At 44.6% G+C, this 20,087-nt stretch overlaps 1 protein-coding gene across 1 annotated transcript in view; it reads right to left on the bottom strand.

Moving 5' to 3' along the window:
* The window catches only part of ptprt (protein tyrosine phosphatase receptor type T), a 150,964-nt gene that overhangs the window by 51,302 nt on the left and 79,575 nt on the right, over positions 1-20,087 (bottom strand). Inside the window, exons 16-17 of the mRNA XM_079748435.1 lie at positions 14,431-14,566; positions 7,246-7,278 (exon numbers count right to left, since the gene is read on the bottom strand). Coding sequence (XP_079604561.1) covers positions 7,246-7,278; positions 14,431-14,566 — 169 coding nt within the window. The remainder of the gene's footprint in view (positions 1-7,245; positions 7,279-14,430; positions 14,567-20,087) is intronic.

Below are 20,087 nucleotides of genomic sequence, written 5' to 3'. Positions count from 1 at the left end.
GACAGAGAGATGAGGTGAGAGTAGAGCGAGTGTCTGGGAGAAAGAGAGAGAGAGAGAGAGAGAGAGAGAGAGAGAGAGAGAGAGAGAGAGAGAGAAAGAGAAGAGTGAGAGCAGGGAGAAAGGGGGAAAGGGCAATGTGATGCAGGGAAGAGGTAATTGAGAAAAGTGAGGGAGAGGGAGAGGGAGAGGAGACTGACTGAGCAGAGTGAGCAAAAGGAAGAGAGGAAGAAGAGGAACAATGAGATGAGGGGAAAAAAATAAAAGAGAAAGAAATGGAGGGATAACAGAAGCCTACACACAGACACACATCTAACTGTCTGCCTGACTGCCTGTCTGTCTGTCTGTCTGTCTGTCTGTCTGTCTGTCTGTCTGTCTGTCTGTCTGTCTGTCTGTCTGCCTGCCTGTCTGTCTGTCTGTCTGTCTGTCTGTCCATCTTCCCCCACTTCTCCTCCTATGGAGTAAAGTGGGGTGATGATTTGGAGAGCCCACACCCCAGGCTCTCTAGACGGCCGCTGGTGTTTTCTCTCGGCTGTTGTTTGGGAGGGATGCGCTCTAGAAGCGGTCTGGGGTCAAGTGGTGTTCCCATGGAAAATGCAATACCTTCAGAGTGCCTGGTCCTGGCCCGGGCTGCTGTCGGTAGAGACCGGGGGATGCTAAAGTGGTGTCATTTGGACGGCAATTTCAGTCCTCGCTCCTTTGGTCCAATTCACACCATTTTGCTCTGCAGTATCACTTGTAAGCCCTGTTCATTTATGTCACACGCGTGGAATGGTATTTTCTGTGTTTTTCCGAGCTTTAGATGTTGTGCCATAATGACCCCTGCCACTATGTATAAAAAGCGATGTATTTAACCGTGTTCAGGTGTACACGGCCTCTAGAAAACTCGCAAACACATTTGTAGCTTGAAGTGAATGGATTTGAACCCCTGGATGAACCATGGTCCTGTTGTATGTTAATGTCAAGGGTCCCTCGAGGGGGGTTAGGTAAGCTAGCTGATGTGTGTCAGGGTAGCTACGAAGCGCTAATGTTTATCATCGCTGCATACCGCAATAACCATCACAGGCCGCGCGGTCGTGTCGGAATAAAGAGGCAAACGGCCATAACTCAAGGACCATCCATCAGCCACTTCCTAACCCCCCCCCCCCCCCCCGCTGACCCCGACGGCTTCATCAAACCGTCCAGACAAACCTGTTCCTCCCTCGCATGTAGCGCTCGCAGCTAGCAGAGAGGCCGCGACGCTGCAGAGGACGGACGGCCCCAATCAAAAACAGGCAAGGCGCTGTTTGTTTCCGATCCGTCAAGCGGATTGACAGGCCTCCAGCGCTACGCCACGGTGCTCCGTCTCTCGCTCCGCCGTGCCGCCTCCCTCTCTCTCTCTCTCTCGCCAGCTCAGCCTTAGCTCTCCCAAATATCCCCAAGCCGACGCACCTTCCCATCCCCCCCCCACCAACACCCTCCCCAGCCAGCCGATTCATCGTCACGGCGATGCCAGTGGCTCAGGAGTGTGTCTGCAGGGCGCGTCCAAACAAACTTTCATCTGCGTGTCACAGTATTTAGAGAGGGAGGGGGCGAAATTGAGAGAGGGAGGGAGAGAGAGAGAGAGGGAGAGAGAGAGAGAGGGAGAGAGGGGGGAGAGAAGGAAGGAAGAAATGTGGAGAGTGTGATCGGATGAGAGAATGCTCATAGTATCACTGCAAACCACACACACACACACACACACACACACTCTCCTGATTTGAAACAGTAAATCAGTAAATGCCCTGCAGCTAAACAGTGAGTGTGTATGTGTCTGTCTGGCTGCATCTAAGTGTCTGTGTTTATGTTTGTTTGTGTCGATGTGTGTGTCTGTCTTTAAGTGTGTGCGTGTGTGTCTGTCTGTTTATGTTTGTGAACATCTATCCATCTTTATGGCTGTGTGTGTTTCTGTATTTATGCGTTTATGTGTGCATTTGTTCGTGAGTCTCTACTCCGTATTTGTCCTGATGCTGCCCTTTATCGCACTGTTGGAGTGTGTGGTGTGTGTGTGTGTGTGTGTGTGTGTGTGTGTGCGTATGTGTATGTGTGTGAGTGTGTGTGAACACCTTTCAGCATTTGCATGTGCACCGGTAAACAGGTAAATCATGGCTGAACCCTTATGCTGGCATGTCAACCAACAGCACTCATGGATCAACGTGGAAACTGGCCTGGCGGTACGAGGTGGGCTGCACCGGTTTGGACCGATGATCAGTGTCCCGGGGGGCCTGTTGTGTGTTGTGATGATGGGGGGTTGGGGAGCCAGGGAGGGAAGGGGATCAGTGGATCAGGGATGTTGCGGTTCAGAGCAAGAGGACCGGAAGGGAATCAGAGATGCTTTGAAGAGCTCTCACGATGCGGGGGGGCGGGGGGGAGATGTTCCGCTGCCGTATTAAAGGTGAGCTCTGGGCAACTGTGTGTGTGTGAGAGTTTTTTTTGTGTGGATATTTGTGTGTGTGTTTGCGAGTGAGTTTGAGTGTCTGGTGTGTGTGTGTGTCTGGTGTGTTTTCAAGTGTTTTTTTTTTGTGAATATTTGTGTGTGTGTCTGTGTGTGTGTTCGTCTGGTGTGTGTGTATGTTTCTCTTGGGTGTGTGTGTGTGTGTGTCTGTGTGTGTGTGGGGGGGATTTGTCAGTCCGATGTCGGCATGTTTTGTTTTATGATTGTGTGTATCTACACGTGTGTGTGAGTGTGTGTGTGTGTGTGTGTCTATTCGTTTGCGTGAATGCTTGTGTGTTGGTGTGTGCACGGCTGTTTATATGAAGGGCTGTAAAGACGTGTGATTATGCACGGCTAATCGACAGGAAAGCGGGCCCTCGCCGCTGGAGATAACAGTGAATTAGGCTGACCTTTCAGGACGCCACTCAAACACGCCGCCAATGTTTACACACAACCCTGGACCAAGGCCCTCACACACAGAACCCGGACCCAAACCCTCACCGTTCCCTCTTGGTTGAGCCACTCAACCAAGAGCCAGAGACTAGACTCTCATCCAGTCTGGCTCGTGGGCACATTAGCAAGGATAACATCATCCGTTAGCATCTCTCAACAACATTTTGTTTACAGAGGTCGCGGGGCTGTACAAGTTGATACTCTGATTCAGCCCGCCAGCACCATCATGTGTATAATTAACAACCGTTTCAGCAGCTTAGTCACGTTCTCTTGGGGCTTTTTTAGTCCCATAAACAAGTGTTATTTAAACATATAATTGCATTGCTGTTATGCAACAGGTGGCCAACCTAACAGATAACAACTCCTCAGCGCTATGGTAGCTGCAAGGAGGTCACTAGTGAGAACTTAAATCGCTGACCATCAAAGCTGGGTATTGGAAGGAACATACCATCTTTGTCTATTATTGGTTCTACAGATGATAACCCTCGACGTCTGTGTTGAGAAGGATAAACTTTCTCTCTCTGTAATGATAAGGACAGACTATCTCTGTCTATATTGCAAGGACAGACTAGCTCTGTCTGGTTTTTCAAGGACCGACCTCCATTAATGTTTTTCTGTGTTTTTTGAGGACGGAAAGATTTAACAAGATAAGTGAGTTGACTAACAACGCAGGTCAAAAGACTCGCGCAACTGTGAAGGAAACGTCCTAAAATGATGTAGGAATTCATAGGATTTGAAAGAATTCAAAACACAATCATATCGTTTAGACAGGGTTTAAAAAGAGGAATACAAAGGGATGTTGACCTGGTCGTTACTTACAGGTAATACGAGTAGGAATAAGCATGTCTTCTGAGGCGTCGGTGCGTTGGTGAAAAAAACAAACGGTTGGAACCGCCAGAGAGAAAGATAAAACACAGCGGATTAGTAGACGTTCACACTAGATGCTGTTCTCTGTGCCTCCTCATCATCTAGTTATCATAGACTGCTGAATATGGTCCCAATGCATAGTATCCATAATGTCTACCTAAAACGTCTTTAATGTTTAACATGTATTTTAGGAATTTACACTGCAATCTGTCTTACAAAACTGTCTGAATCCCTGGCTTTCTAGCTGTCCGCCTGCCTGTCTGTGTTTCTGCACCTCTGTGCTTCGTATGCTACTCCTAGTTGGCCTGTGTTTCCTGCCATCCCGGCTATCCCGTCTGTATTTGATCAGAATGGGCCTTAGAATAGGGTTGATTGAGGGACACCAGGCAGGTATTATTGATAGTCTACTACCAATTAAGAGAAGCTTAAACCACTGGGGGCAGGAGGTAGCTGTCTCTCTGAATCAATAACAATAATTATAATAATAAAGACAATAATAAAATGGCCTGTTTGGTATTCTAAAATACAATCACAGAATACACAATCATCTGACTCTTGTATCACAGAGACAGAGAGAGACTGAGGAACAAGAGAGAGAGAGAGAGAGAGAGAGAGAGAGAGAGAGAGAGAGAGAGAGAGAGAGAGAGAGAGGATGGAGAGAGACTTAGGGGTAAAGGGGGGGAAAATAGGGGAGGAAGAAATGATGGATGGAGAGAAAAATATGGGAGATGACTTCAAGCGTGTGTGTGTGTGTGCGTGTGTGTGTGTGTGTGTGTGCGTGTGTGCGTGTGTGTGTGTGTGTGTGTGTGTGTGTGTGTGTGTGTGTGTCAGGGGACTGTATGTTTGCCTGTGAGATGGTTTTAGCTGACTGCAAAGATTTGTAGCACCAATAATCTTCTGAGGGGCAGGTATGTTGTTACGCAGACACAGACACACACACACACACACACACACACACACACACACACACACACCAAAGGATGCACAATATCCGACACATCTCTATTGAGGTGCGAGCACACATACTCACACACACACACACACACACTCATACACAGAAACACACACCCACACCCATACCCCCCCACACACACAGGCACATAAAAGATCTATAGACACCTAGCCAGCGAATCAGGCGTTATGCTGACATTGTCCTTATGGTCTTAATAAAGTCCTGATGATAAGAATAAAACGTTCTGCACAAAGCCGCTAAAACTCTCCATCAATATTAATATGCCATCTGAAAAACAGCTCACTACCAATGTCTCACTCTCCCTCTTTATAACCATCCCTCACAACAAATGTGTTTCCCATTCTCTCTCCTTTAACATCACTCTCCACTACTGTATTTCTCTCGCTTTCTTTCCCTCTCCATCTAACCCTCTCTTTCTCTCTCCACCTCTCTTCCACGCTCTCTTTCTCTTCCACTCACTCACTCACTCACTCACTCACTCACTCACTCACACAGGCACACCTTCTATTTCTCCCCCGACCTCCAACCCAAGAAAGGCCTGTGAATAGCATCAACACATAACATGCAAACACAACCTGTCTACATAAAGTTGTCACTTAACTCTCTCTCTCTTTAAATATATACATCTCTGCCTGTTTGTACATGCATATGTTTGTATGTATGTATGTATGTGTGTATGTATGTATGTATGTATGTATGTATGTATGTATGTATGTATGTATGTATGTATGTATGCATGTATGTGTGTGTGTGTGCGTGCATGCATACTGGGTTTGTGTGCATTTTTACTATGTGTGCGTGTGTGTGTGCGTTTGTTTGTGGTTGTGTGTGCGCTTGTGTACTGTGTTTGTGTGTATTTTTTGTGTGTGTGTATGTGGTTGTGTGTGCACTTGTGTACTGTGTTTGTTTGTTTTTTTAGTTTGCTTGTGTGCGTGTGTGTTTGTGTGTGTGTGTGTGTGAGAGTGGACAGTACTCAGCACCTAGCACCTCTCTAAGTGGACTGTCAAGCATTTATCTTAGAAGCAGCTCAGTCCATTATTCAAGCATGTGCCACATCTGCCAAGCGGGGGTCAGGCCTGATGTGTGTGTGTGTGTGTGTGTGTGTGTGTTTACGTGTGTGTATGTGTGTTAACCTCACCAAATTATCTGAGAGTAAGTGCAAGGTTATTGCCTGGCAACATGGGAGCACTCAGGAATCTCTACTGTGACACACACAGAAACAGACACACGCACACACAAAGAACCATGAATGCACACGGAAACCCAAACACACACACACACACACACACACACACACACACACAGGCAGACACACTCTTACACACACAGACAGACCCTCTTCAGAGCTATTACTAAGGTTTGGCCTTGTAAGCATGTCCGTCAGTGATGGAAACAGACAGACCATTCCCCAGATTGACATCAATTACTAATCGTCTGCATTGACTTGTCACAGCGGGGGTCCCTGTGTGCGGTCCAACACAGGGAGTCAGAATGTCTCGTTGAGCTGTCTGCTCGCTGAGAGCCACTATTTGTTTGCTAGGGTTTAATAAATGTCTGAGGGCAGGTATTATTTTATTAAGCGCCAGGGGTTGCGTCTCGGCTGTCATAACACCAGATATACATGCTGTGTTTTTAAGCGAATCCCCCCCCCCCCATCGTCTCGTACATGCTCCTCCAACACATCCAGTCATGTTCTCTAAAGAACCGACAGATACGTGCTGTAACTGATCATCTGTCCTAAACAACAAGACTCCCCTTCTCAAGGCCTCCGCTAACCCTCAGGAACTCCATAAATAAACCCTGGACCTTTCCAAACATTGTTGGTCGGTTTAGTAAAATACGCCACCCCAATGATTGTATTGGTACAAAATGTTTCGCAAGCAACTAAAAGGTACGCAGAGTTACTATGTCGTAGCATATGAAACATTTTGTACAAATACATTCAGATTGAAAACATGTGGTGACTTTCCGGAGCATTAAAAACAAGACAGCAGCATTCTACACACACAGGCAGGGTGCGGAGTGTGTTAATAGTGGTTCTCTGTGTTCCAACGGCAACAGACAACACAACACGCATCAAGGTTTCACACGCCAGATCGTGGCGAGGCATGCTACGAGTGATGAAGAAACACATCAACAATGGCCGTGAAACGATGACTCAACGGTGACATCAGCATAACCTACCCGTGACAAAAGGGTGAAATCACAATCACGCAACGACAAGGGAGCGATGCCGAAATCTCAACGCACCAGTGATATACGGAAGACATCATCGATACATGAGGATGACGTAGCGGTGACGTGTTGCGAAGGTAACAATGAAACAATGGCGTAACAATGACATAACAATTACTCAACAATGACGTAACAACGACGTGACGATGACATCAAAATAACAATACAATAACGTAACAATGACATAACAATTAGGAAATGGAGGAAGTACAAAACAAGGTTTGGGCCGGGATGGAGCGTTTGATGGCTAGAAATAAACATACAATACCCCACGCTCAGAGTTCTCCACGTGTGTATCTCTCTAGCGGAGGGCGGGGCAGGAAGGGGAGGAGCCAAGGACAGGAAACAGGATAGAGAGGAAATAGAGAGAGACATAAAAGGAGTATGAGACTCGAGTCTGAGAGCTTATAGCATGAGAAACCATGACATCCCATTATTTCCATTTCTTCATTTCAAAATATGGGAAACAGTTTTTGTGAAAGCTTTTTCCCATCTCCACCCTTCTCCACTTATTTTTTGTCTTGACAGTGATGTTTCTTTATTACTGTTTCTTTATTACTTTATTACTGGTATGTTCTATTCTAATATGTGCTTCAGGTCTTTCCTCTGTCCTATATTTTATTTGTGAGTGTTTGTGTTGAATGAAGAAAATAAAAAAAAAACATAAATATTAATACTTTTCTTTAAAGTGGATTACCTGCAAGGGCATTTGATTTAATTAATCAATGATGTAATACAAGTGAGGAAAAATTAACCGAATATCGCCTGCATAATGTATGAGTTGAACTAAGTCATCCTAATGTTACATTATATGACCAAAGCCAGGCATTATAGAATTAGCATCGACTGGATCAGAAACTGCCTTCTTCTTATTTTTTATTCAGTAAATAATTCACAGCGATAAAAAAGAACAGTTCCTAAACTGAACAGTTGTCTTAGATGAAGTTTGTGAGATAGAGAAGTTAAATAAAATGTTTTGTATCAGTGCAAAACTGCTGTTCAGTGTCGTCCAAATTATGAACTCAAAGAAGGATGCTTACAAAGTGCAGGATAGAACAGGTGTGTGTGTGTGTAGGTGTGTGTGTGTGCGTGCGTGCGTGTGCGTTCAGGTGTGGAGTGGGAGGGTGGAGAAGGAATGTAAGAAAGGCGCCTCGAGATGAGATTCAAGTTGCTAGCGCTTGGGGTGTGGTGTGTAGCATGTAGCATGTAGCATGGAGTGAGCAGAGAGTGGTCGTGAGTGGGAAGTGGGCATGATAGAGAACGATGGCTTGGTGGATATTTTGAAAGAGAACCTGTTTCTCCAGGTACATGTGTTATTGTGTCTGTTGACACAGCATGTACTTCACCAACCACCTGAACACTTTATCACAAAAACACCTAAATTCAACAAACTATCCCTGTTTCTGATTCCAAATGCCCCATAACCATCCTGGAATCATGTGGTCATATATTAATTTAAAAGACGCTTTCATCCAAGGTGAGTGACAGTTGACTTGTTTCGATGTCACATGTGTGTCCGCGTGTTTTGTGGCTATCCCTCGCGTGAGGGCGGTCTTTTGGTTTGTTTGTCTGTCTGACCCTACTCCTGAATCCCAATGGAGTCCACCCTCTTGTATCTGTGGGTCTGCGTTGAATACTGATGGTCTAGTGGAGGTTCAGCCCCGACTACGATCCTCTCAGGCCTCTATGGCGTGAGGCTGCCTTCATTCAAACTAGTCATGAAGAACAGCGCAGAACATGAAATACCTGGCGAAGTCCACAGTCCTCCACAGCCTTTGGGGTTTTGTGGAAAAACTATACCAATGGGAAATGGCTTTAAAGCTATCGGTGAGATTTCCGACATCCAACATGTGGACTCGTCAGACCAGATAGGAGAGAACCGTGTGGACTCTACAGACCCGTGAAGAAGAGAACCGTGTGGACCCTACAGACCCGAGAAGGAGAGAACCGTGTTGACTCTACAACCAGAGAAGTACAGAACCGTGTGGACTCTACAGATCCGTGAAGTAGAGAACCGTGTGGACTCTACAGACCCGTGAAGTAGAGAACCGTGTGGACTCTACAGACCCAGGAAGTACAGAACCGTGTGGACTCTACAGACCCGTGAAGTAGAGAACCGTGTGGACTCTACAGACCCGTGAAGTAGAGAACCGTGTGGACTCTACAGACCCAGGAAGTACAGAACCGTGTGGACTCTACAGACCCGTGAAGTAGAGAACCGTGTTGACTCTACAGACCCAGGAAGTACAGAACCGTGTGGACTCTACAGCCTAGAGAATAAGAGAACCATGTGGACTCTACAGCCCAGAGAATAAGAGAACCGTCTGGACTCTACAGCCCAGAAAAGGAGAGAACCGTCTGGACTCTAAAACCCAGAGAATAAGAGAACCATGTGGACTCCTCGAGGAGAGGAATTTCACTGTTTAAGTAATCCTGACCTGCTGAGTCTCACGGGGACCAGCTGCCAAGGACATTAAGGAGCTTGAAGCACGCAGGATTACAATAGGAAATACTTTGGCAAATGTTTAGCCAATAGAAACGTCTGTGCAAACAAGTGACTTAACGTTGTCAAAACCACCCTTCATCCACATGTCCATCTGGACGATCCTGGTGGCGGGTGTTTTCTGTGTTATTTGTGTGTGTGTGTGGGTCTGTGTGTGTGCATTTGTGTCTCTCTCTAAATGTGAATACTCTCCTCTGTTGCCAATGTCAATATTGGTTTTAAATACCTAGAGAGCATGAACACAGACAAGCACACACACACACAGACACAAGGCACTCACCATGCACGCACACGCACGCACACACACACACCCGCACACACACACACACACACACACACACACACACACACACACACACAGTGTGTGCCAGTGAAGATAAGGCTAGCCACCATAAAGCAAGTGATCTGGCACTAACAGTGATAACACAATTTATGGCCATTGTCTCACAAAATACAATAACTCCCACACAGATACAGCTACACACTCACTCACACACACACACACACACACACAAACACACAATACAGTTACACACACACACACTCACACACACACACACACACAGAACTTCACATGCAGACAAACTCAAACTGAACACACACGCATACACACACACACAAACACAGCTACACACGCCGCCACACAATGGATCTCATGTAATCTTGTCAGCCACGCATATATATTCACATTTTTAAGTAGTTTTCTTTTCTATTGTGATGAGAAAATACTGTGTGCGTGTGTGTGTGGTTGTGCGTCTGCGTATGTCTGTGTGTTTGTGTGTGTATGCGTGTTTTTTTTCTGGTTGTGTGTCTTTGTATGTTTGTGTGTTGAGGATAAAGACTATAAAGTCCAATATGTGCTTCTGCTACCAATGTAACATCTCTCTATGACATGATGAGCCTATGAAAAGTGGACGATACTTGTCTGAGTCTGAGATTTCAGTAGATTTCATCAGAATAACTACATAACTACACAGAGTAACTACATTTTAGCCAGATACCAACCATAGGCTAATTCCAAGCTAACCTCTTGCTAAACTAAACATTAAACTAGTGTGAGTTCAGGGGACGGTTGCACCGGCTCTGCCAGTGTTTACAATCTAGCTTGATAGTGATTAGTACCAACGTGGTTATCAGCAAGTTGACGTGACAATTATGCTTCGGTTCAGTTCAATGTTGTTACTATAAAGTATGTACATTTCTTATGTACTGGTGGGGCAACTGGATGTAGTTAACTGCTAGTTTGTCAGTCATTACGAAGCACTTTGTAAGGACTTTATTTATAGCCGGTGCCAACAAGTCAAGATCTGGAACATCATATTATGAACACATGAATCATTTATTTAAAAATACTTTGCGTTGACAACTCAGTTTCAAATAGTTTTTTGGGGTCTTCTGTGATCAGAAATCAAACTCTTTCACAAAGTTTCTGGCATAACGGTCCAATGGCTTCTCCTCAAAGTCCTACCTTACAATATCCTGTGGTACTGAATTAATGGTTCCACAGAAGTGAGAGCAGCCTTCAATGCTCGTAGAGATACTTTAAACCAGGAGGTGAGGGACCAGCTGGAGAACAGCTTTATCAGAACTAGGCTCTGTAGAAGTTTCCACCACCTGTTGATTCCAAACACGACAGCGTTTGACCCTGATGTTGTGACAAACCCACCAGCACCATTATCCGTGCAGGGTTTATGTGAAAATATGATCGGTATTCCAGTGTTGTTTTGTAGTTCGGGGGGTGATTAAAAGCTATCTTGGTTGTAAGGGAACCCTTGAAAGCAGTTTCTAGGGGGAAGTGAATAATTCATGATGTCTCTGCCTTCGATCCGTGTTTAAAACCAAGCGTCTGGACGGGCACTTGGTCTACCGTCTGTGTTAGGAGAGCAGCTTGGGATGAACATAAAAGAGCTATTAAGAGTGTGGTTCTTTGCGACTACATCATGAGTAACATCCTCTCATCCCCACACTCTACCCCGCCCCAGGATCAACTCAGCCCTCTGCGAGGTCCGGGAACACGTGTTAGACGGCGCCGGGAGATTCATCGGACACCAAACGTGCTCGCAACGCAGCCAAGCTCTGCCCAGAAATAATTGATGGCCCTTGAAAGGCGAAACACTTTGGATTGGAGAAACAGAGCGTCTGGCCCAACAGGATGAAATATAGATGACGGCAGAAGAGTAGCCATGATAGGGTAGAATGATGATCGCTCTGCATTTATCCCTGTCCTTTGCCCTCGCTGTCTTTTTAACCTTTACCTTTACTTTATCTTCCTCCCAGTCTCTGCCTCATTCTTCCCCCCACAAGCACTTTCTTTTTTTCTCTATCTCAACCACCCGTTCCATCTCCACAAGGTAATAAGGATCCTCAAGATTTGTTTATTTTATTTTAATTAATTAGTCTTGTTCCATCTATATGTTAAGATTGTTTTAGTGAATATCACGAAACTTGTTATTTTCCCGATTTTGGACTGTCCTGCTAATGCTACAATTGATTTGCTTGCATAAAAATATTCTTGATAGGAATTGGGCTGATAGTAAGTCAACTTGACAATATTGAATTAATCTTTGTTAATATCAAGACCGTCTTAAAAATATTAAGCTTTAATATTTAGCTTGCTCTGCAAATATTTCGGAATATTGCGATTGTTTTGCAGATGTTTAGATTGTGAGCCCAAGGCATATTTCTTTTATTTCTCATTGCTTATTTCCGTGCCCAGTTTTTCTGCATTCCCCCGTCGCTCTTTGCTTCCGACCTTTGCCCCCTGCTCAACCTTTGAACATTGATGTTGTTCTTTAAGCACATAGTTAGCATAGTGCCTTGCATAGCATGGACTCCATATCTTCACTTAAACAATCAGTTATTCTCCTCCCTCATGCTTGCCCTCTCTCTTCCTCTTTCCTATCTTTCTTTACTTTATTTTTGTCTGCTGGTGTGTATCGTTGACCTTGACCCCTGTGAAGCCTCTTTAATGTTTATGGGCTTTCCTCCATCTCATTAGCATATCATTAGCATAATACACTTGACCCCTTCATCCTCTCAGGTGAACTAAAGCTCTTGCTTCATCTTTCTATCGATCCGCTTCTGCATTACCCTTCCTCACTCCAGTTTTCTGTGTCTCTCTCTTCTCTTTTTTCCCTTGCTCATGCGATCTCACCATCTGTTAAATCTCTATCTTCTCTGGTCTTTATTGTCGGCCAAAAAGGACCAGGTTAGCATGCTGTTTGGTATGCTTTAGCCCGGGTTAGCCTCTGAATAGTATATCTGCTGAACCTGACCTCTCTGATTCCTGTCTGAGTCGCTCTGCCCCCGGCTCAGAAAGTAATGAAATTATTCAGACGAGATGCAGGCCGAATACAGGCACACCTCTCTCATTCTCCCATCTATTGCTCTCTTGTCACTCTTTCTCTATTTCTCTCTCTTTTCCCTCCCTCTCTAAACATTGATCTACATTTTATTTTTGACGGTAAGACCATCCGTAAAGGTTCTCAGTTCCAGCCCTGTGTCAGCTACTGGCCCCATGAATGACATGTATCTCTATTCAGCGTAAGTCACTTTAGATGAAAGCGTCTGCCAAATGACAAAATAATGACCGTAATAGTAAACGGTTAACATTGACGTGGCATCGCGGTGGTCTGCCGACGGCTGACGGTGGGTTCCTGGAACCGTGATTGGTATTCAGCGGAGACACGGCATGGGCCCTGGACTGAACGCACCAGAGAGGAGCTCAACAAAGTCTGCTAATCCCTAGTCTCCTTCTGACTCACTGTCGCCACGGCGATCTGGGATGACGGACGCGAGGGTAATGAGGAGTGGCGGGAGCCCTCAAGGACGGTGCTAACGGCCACAGACCCCCAGGGTTTACGGCGGCACACAACCAGGCGCTCTCACAGAATGACAAGCAGCCGGCTGCAGTTTGATAAGCTGGCTTCAGTTTGATAAGGGGGCGGAGCTTAGTTTTGAGTGGCGGAATTCAATTTTCCTCGTTATCCGATTACTTTTGAGTTTGGATCCTGTTGTCATTAATCAACCGGCCCAGATGATAAATGATCCCCAGTATGCTTTCTTAAATCATGTGTAAACATACAATATTACAATATTGTTGTCATTGTTAATTGTTATTATGCTACACAAATTTCTATGAAGGAAATGCTGAGAAAGAAAACAAATCTAATATTGATTCACAATAGCTGGTACGGTACCCCAGCACAGCTATGACTTCAACATAATGCCCAAAGTACTAAATAATATCAGATTAGCATACAGCTGTGTGTGTGTGTGTGTGTGTGTGTGTGTGTGTGTGTGTGTGTGTGTGTGATTTATGGTGGTCAATAGATGGTAACGATATGAATAATAAACCAAAGTATAAAATGGCAAAAGATATGGTAAACCAATAGTGATTCATGAAGCAAAATGATGAGAATGGAAGGAGGCTAGAGGTGAGATTAGGTGAAGAGAGATAGAGAGAGACAGAGAAAGAGAGAGTGAGCAGGGACCAAGGTAAGCCAGTGTGCATTTTAGCAGAATCACCTGGGCCTCGATTGTCTACTGTCAGTTTTACATCAAGTATGACCCAAAAGCAAGTGAGTTAATGTGAAATTATATTAAAACTGCTGTGTTGCCCTGACACCTAAACGTATACATTTTAACACTGGCGAAGTGATGAAAGAAAAATACTTTCATTTCCATGTGTGCAATATATAGCATTTCTTCTAAACAGTGTGATGCTGTGATTCCTTTTAAGGTTACACAATTGTCTTTCTTGTCTGTCTGTCTATAGGTCTTTTTGTCTTGTGTGTGTGATAGTTTGAAAGGTCATGGTGAGGTAATCATTTGCTACATTTGCTACATTTGCATTTGCTAGATTGACGTCATGGTGTGGTCATATTAAGGTCAAATCCAGGTCACGTTTAGGTCACACCATAGGGTGGTGGGGTCATAGAGAGGACATACCTGCGTTTGAAGGTGAGCAATAGTCCCAGCAAGATGATGATGAACATGAGGACTCCAGCGATAACGCCCGCCATCTTCACCGTGCTGTCCACCTGCTTCTCTGGCTCCATCGCATCAGAGTCCTGGGTGGAGGCGCCTAAACACACACACACACACACACACACACACACACACACGCAGACACACACAAACACACACGCACAGAACACACAGGTACAAACACCACACAAACAAACAGAGGTACAGAAGCACAAACATACATACACACATAGAGTGACAAAGATAAACACACACACACACACACACACACCCACACACACACACACACACACACACACACACACACACACACACACACACACACAAACACACAGGAAAGATCATAAAGAGGAGCATGGAGATATTACCCATGGGAAGTCTTCTCAGACTCAGGGAAACGCACAAATGCACATGTACTCACACACATACACACAGCGAATGTTTGCTGTATGAACATACACGTCATACCGTAGAGGATAACATAAAGACACATATCCTTGAGGATCCCAAGGTGAATAATACACACAAAGGAACACACGCAACAAAACACACCAACACCCACAATTCAACAGGGAGGAAAGCCACAAGCACTACTTGACAATGCTGCGCCGTTTCGCTTGAACCTCAGCGAGATAAACCAGTAGATTGATTCAAATGGATGGTTTGTGAAGTACCCGTCAGACACACATATAGACACAAGCAACACCCACAACTACACATGATAATCAACAAACAATATGAATCATCTTCACTTAAAATAAGCTGTGGTCACAATGTGGAGCAAAAATAGATATATTCCAGTCTTTAGTCAATTAATTTGACAGCAAGGATTAATGAAGACATACATTTTAATCAATGTCTTGTTTGCCTAGTCATTTGTAATTAAATAATGAGAAAATAAACATTTTGTGTCCCTAAATGGATAAAAAATGACATTAAAGTGAGGGAACTGTCAGACCAGGTATTGAGTAGTTTCTGGCTAAGAAATATGAAACACACACACACACTCACATTTTCCTCTCTGGGGTAAAACCTTGCAACACACACACTGCTTGACATTGTGAACACACGTCGCAAAAAATGCAAGACCCCAACTTAACGTGATGAGAAAGCCACACATTGGAGTCAGAAAAGGATGTATATGGAGCAGGAAGCTGGATATGTGTGTGTGGGGGGGGGGCTGGGGGTGTTTGGGGTTAGGGGTGTTTGGGGGTGGGGGGAATTTAGCAATAGAAGATGAAAAAAAGAGCTAAATCTAGAACAACAGCAGGTCTTTGAACATGCACAGTGTGAGTGGACCCAAACTACAGTCGCAGTATGTTCAGGGAATGCAATGAAAGCAAGGGGGACTCGCGGGGGAGATAAAGGGGAGGTTGGAGAGGAGCAGAGAGAGATAAGGGGGTGTAGGAGAAGAGCATAGTGCACACGCTTGCCGATCAAACTGTTCCTATTGAGCACCAATCAGAAACATCCTCTTTTCCACGGAGGGAAATTAAAAGGGGTCTCCTGAGCTTGTCCTGCTAAACCCCTGCAGACACCTTGGACCACAGACCAGACAATAGACTGCTCCATTGTCCCGTTTCAGCCAACAGCAACCCCAGAGCTGAACAAAGAGCATTTAGCTGCCTGGAATTTTGACTGCAACCAATGTATTCCTTCAAGATCAAGATGAATGGCCTCTTCTTCAAAACAGGAAAAAACGTTTTGCCAAAGCATCTGCATCGGCCTGCGCCCACACACAGCTAGCGAGCCCAAGATATATCATACATGCTACATCATTAAACAGAGCTGGAGGTCAGGGGTCAACCAGCACATACATCTCAGCCAGACCTTGCTGTGTGTCACCCTAGGGCATAGGGAGAGGTCAGCTGATCAAAACAAACACATCTCTGTTGTTCTGGCGTACCTCCTGGACAGGAAGCTACTCCCGGATCGGGGAGGAGAGAGAGTGGAAGGTCAGACATCCACACTCGAGGTGTTAATCACAGTGAGGTGTCAATGAGAGCGAGGCAGACAGAGGGAAAGAGAGAAATAATGAGGGGATAGAGCAGATACAGAGAGAGATCATGGGAATTAACCCGCGTGTTGTTCTTTCTTAGGTTTATTTGCCTATTAGTATTATTCTTGTCAATTGATGAATGTGTTGGTTTATTAAAGAACACCTATTGTATTATCAGGCTTGCTAATAAAGCTAACTGAAGTGAGTTGAAAAGAGATAAAGAGAGAAAGACAATGAGGAGCGAGAGAGAGAGAGAGAGAGAGAGAGAGAGAGAGAGATAGAGAGAGAGAGAGAGAGAGAGAGAGAGAGAGAGACTGAACAGGAGTGTCCTGTCATCCGTCTGACTTTGTTATTATTCCCTTTGCAGCCATTTGTGTGGGTCTCGACTTGACAGACCAAGACCGGCCATTGATTGGCTTACTCAAGGCGTGGGGGGTTCCATTAAACCCACGTCTCTCAGCTCCGCCCACTCAGGCGCACGCCACATAATAATAGGTTTGTTTGGAGACCAAATACACAACCTGTGCTTGTGTCTTCATGGGGTAAAGCCAAAAACGTAGTCAAGCAATTGCTGGGTATGCCACTGTGATCAATGATCAGAGCCAAGGGAGCTAGCATGTGTGTTTGTGTTAGCATGACAAAGCCTCAGAAGATATGTACATATGTGTGGAGGCATGGACGCTAAGCTAACTAGCAGTTAGCTACAGGGTGTGGAGTTATTGTGCTAAGCTAGTTAGCCTTTTGCTATTGGTGTGGAGAACAAAAGCCTGCTGTTTATTGCAGATGTGTAGAGGCCCAGCTCTACCGTAGCTGCCACAGGTGTTTGGAGACACCAAACAATGCTAACTAGTCATAAGCTGCCCCCATACCTCGCTCCCTGGGCCATTTATCATCTCACAGGTGGGTGAACCCGCCATTTCCTCCTGACTGTGCCGCGACCCGCCGAACCACGCTTTGATTGGGTACAGCAGGTCATGATGTCACAGGCAACAGTCCCAATAGGGAGCAGGTTCAGCTGGTCTGATTGGACAGCTTGGCTGCTACCCGGCCAATCTGGTGAACTGTCGCAAGGTTCCGACCGCGGGGGCAAAGAGAGGGCTGGGCTGGGTGGTCAGGTTGCCATGGGCAACAAGGGGTTCCTATTGAAGAGGTGTTTGAGATGAAGAGAAAGAGAAGCGCAATCTAGGCTTGATGTGGAGAGATAAAGGACTAAATCTCCAATGAACTGAACCATTATTTAGAGTTGACAGGTGTTTTTGTTCATCAATAATTACTTGCATTTATGAAGTACTTTTCAAGGTAGTCAAAGCGCTTAGCATAGTGGTTAGTTCTGATTAATTAATCTATCAAAAAGTAATTTCAGTCGTATGCTTAAGTAGTTTTCTACATTCTTATATCATTTGATATATAATTTGATAATTGAATGATAATTCATAATGTACTTTTAATTATACATATTATATACTATAATATCAAAATAGTTATACTCTGGTCATGCAAAAAATTGCGTCTGGTCCGTTGTTTACATGCACATTGACAGAAAGCAACAGAAAGATTTTGTATAAAGAAAATTGGACTGGTTATTTGATATTGTTAATTGGTCTGTTTTTTCGTTTTTTTATTCGGTTGGCGGTTACATGGTTGAATGTATCCCAACTACTTGTATCAGGGAGAACAAATATGTAATATTTGTAAAACTCGCTGCACAACAGGGTGTTCCGAAGGGTGCTCAAGCCTTGGAAGTGATTATCTTCCATAGCAGAAATAGCTAACCTTTCTGAAGCCTGCATTATATTATTATATAATAATAATCTTTATGTACACTCGGTTTGGAGTCCTCTGCCTCCACCACAGGGACTATCTGTCTACTGCAGAAGGTCAGGCAACGGCACCCTGTTTGTTCCTCTCCCTCTCTCTCTCCCTCCCTCTCTTCCTTTGTTTCAATTTTGCGAGAGAGAAACCTCCACACATCGATTGAAAGGCAAAAGATGTTAAGTCTCTCTCTCTCTCTCTCCCTCTCCCTCCCTCTCTCTCTCTCTCTCTCTCTCTCTCTCTCTCTCTCTCTCTAACTCAAAGCACAGAAAACGATGGCCTTCTCACAAAGCTGTTAGCTCTAGATAGAGTGTAAAATAATTGATGGTTGCAGTTAAAACACACACACACACACACACAAACACGCACTGTCTCACATCGTCCCAGCAGGCTGTGCTCAAACAGGTCCTATACAAACCCTCAGGCCCTTTAAGAGTTCTATACAATCAAACGGTTCTATTCTAAAACCTTGACCATGGATCCATATATCGTTTCATGCTATTTGATACCACAATCTTGCAATATAAACATATTTGAGCTGTGAGACTTTGCTAGATTCATTTGGGTCAAGGTTAGTGTGTATTAACTTACTACTTAAAGGGGGCATATTATACCACCAGGTGTGAGTGTGATTAGCCATACAAGCCGTTTCGAAAATCTGCCCCATATGACATCATTAGTGGGCGCGTCCACCTAGATCTGTGCACTAGTGATGTCATATGGGGCAGATTTTCGAAATGGCTTGTAAGGCTAATCACATTTACACCTTGTGGTATAATATGTCCCCTTTAAAAATACAGAATTTTGAATAGAGTTCTGTTTTACTCTCCAACACTGATATCTTTGAAGAATCGTTAGCCTGAGGTTCAGGATTGTTTTTAAGAGTACCACTTCGTAACCGTAGGTAACTTCTAAAACTATGGCAGAAAAATGACATGTTCAACACCAGCCCTCGTTTCAGTTCCAACCAGCAGCCACCGCTATTGTTCCCTTCTTCCACCATATTTCTTCAATTTCTTATTCCCTCGACACCCACACTCTGTGTGTGTGTGTGTGTGTGTGTGTGTGTGTGTGTTGCTGGTGCATTGTGTGTCAATCTTTAACCTTGTGTGTGTGTGTGTGTGTGTGTGTGTGTGTGTGTGTGTGTGTGTGTGTGTGTGTCTGTGTGTCTGTGTGTGTGTGCCTGTATAATATCTGTTTCATTTCAGCAATTCCCAAGGTTTTTCATTTTATTTCTGCAACTCGCAAGTAGAGTAAAATTAAGTCTAAGAAAGGAATTATGGGTAAAATGGGAGATATTAAAAAAACATAATCTCATCCAAACAGAGTGATTTCTTCAGCGGAAAGCACAATGCAGCCATGGCATCAAATGTAGCAATACCATGCGTGCTTGCTTGTGTGTATAAGTGTGTGTATGTCAGTTGGTGTATATGTGTTTGTAAGTACGTGTACATTTCTGTTCCTGTGTTTGTGATTGTGTGTGTGTCTGTGTGTGTGTGTGTGTGTGTATGTGTGTGTGTGTGTGTGTGTGTGTGTGTGTGTGTGTGAATCTATATATCCATACATACACACACATACACATTTGTGCCTATTCACATGGAACACTATTACCATGTGAATAGTGGTTTTGATGTTTTATACGAGGGACGTTCAGAGGACGGTCAAAGTTGTGTCCTTGGAACAGGTATCCTCCATTAGTTCAGGAGAAAAGGTCATTTTGTAAGCCTGTGTTTGTGTGTGTGTGTGTGTGTTTGGGGTGTGCGGGTGGGTGTTTGTGTCCGGGTATATTTTCACATCTGAATGTAGA

The sequence above is a fragment of the Pollachius pollachius genome (assembly GCF_949987615.1).
Source record: "Pollachius pollachius genome assembly, chromosome: 12".
Lineage (NCBI taxonomy): Eukaryota > Metazoa > Chordata > Actinopteri > Gadiformes > Gadidae > Pollachius > Pollachius pollachius.
The sequence above is the reverse complement of the archived record's forward strand: the minus strand, read 5'-3'. Positions and strand labels throughout refer to the sequence as shown.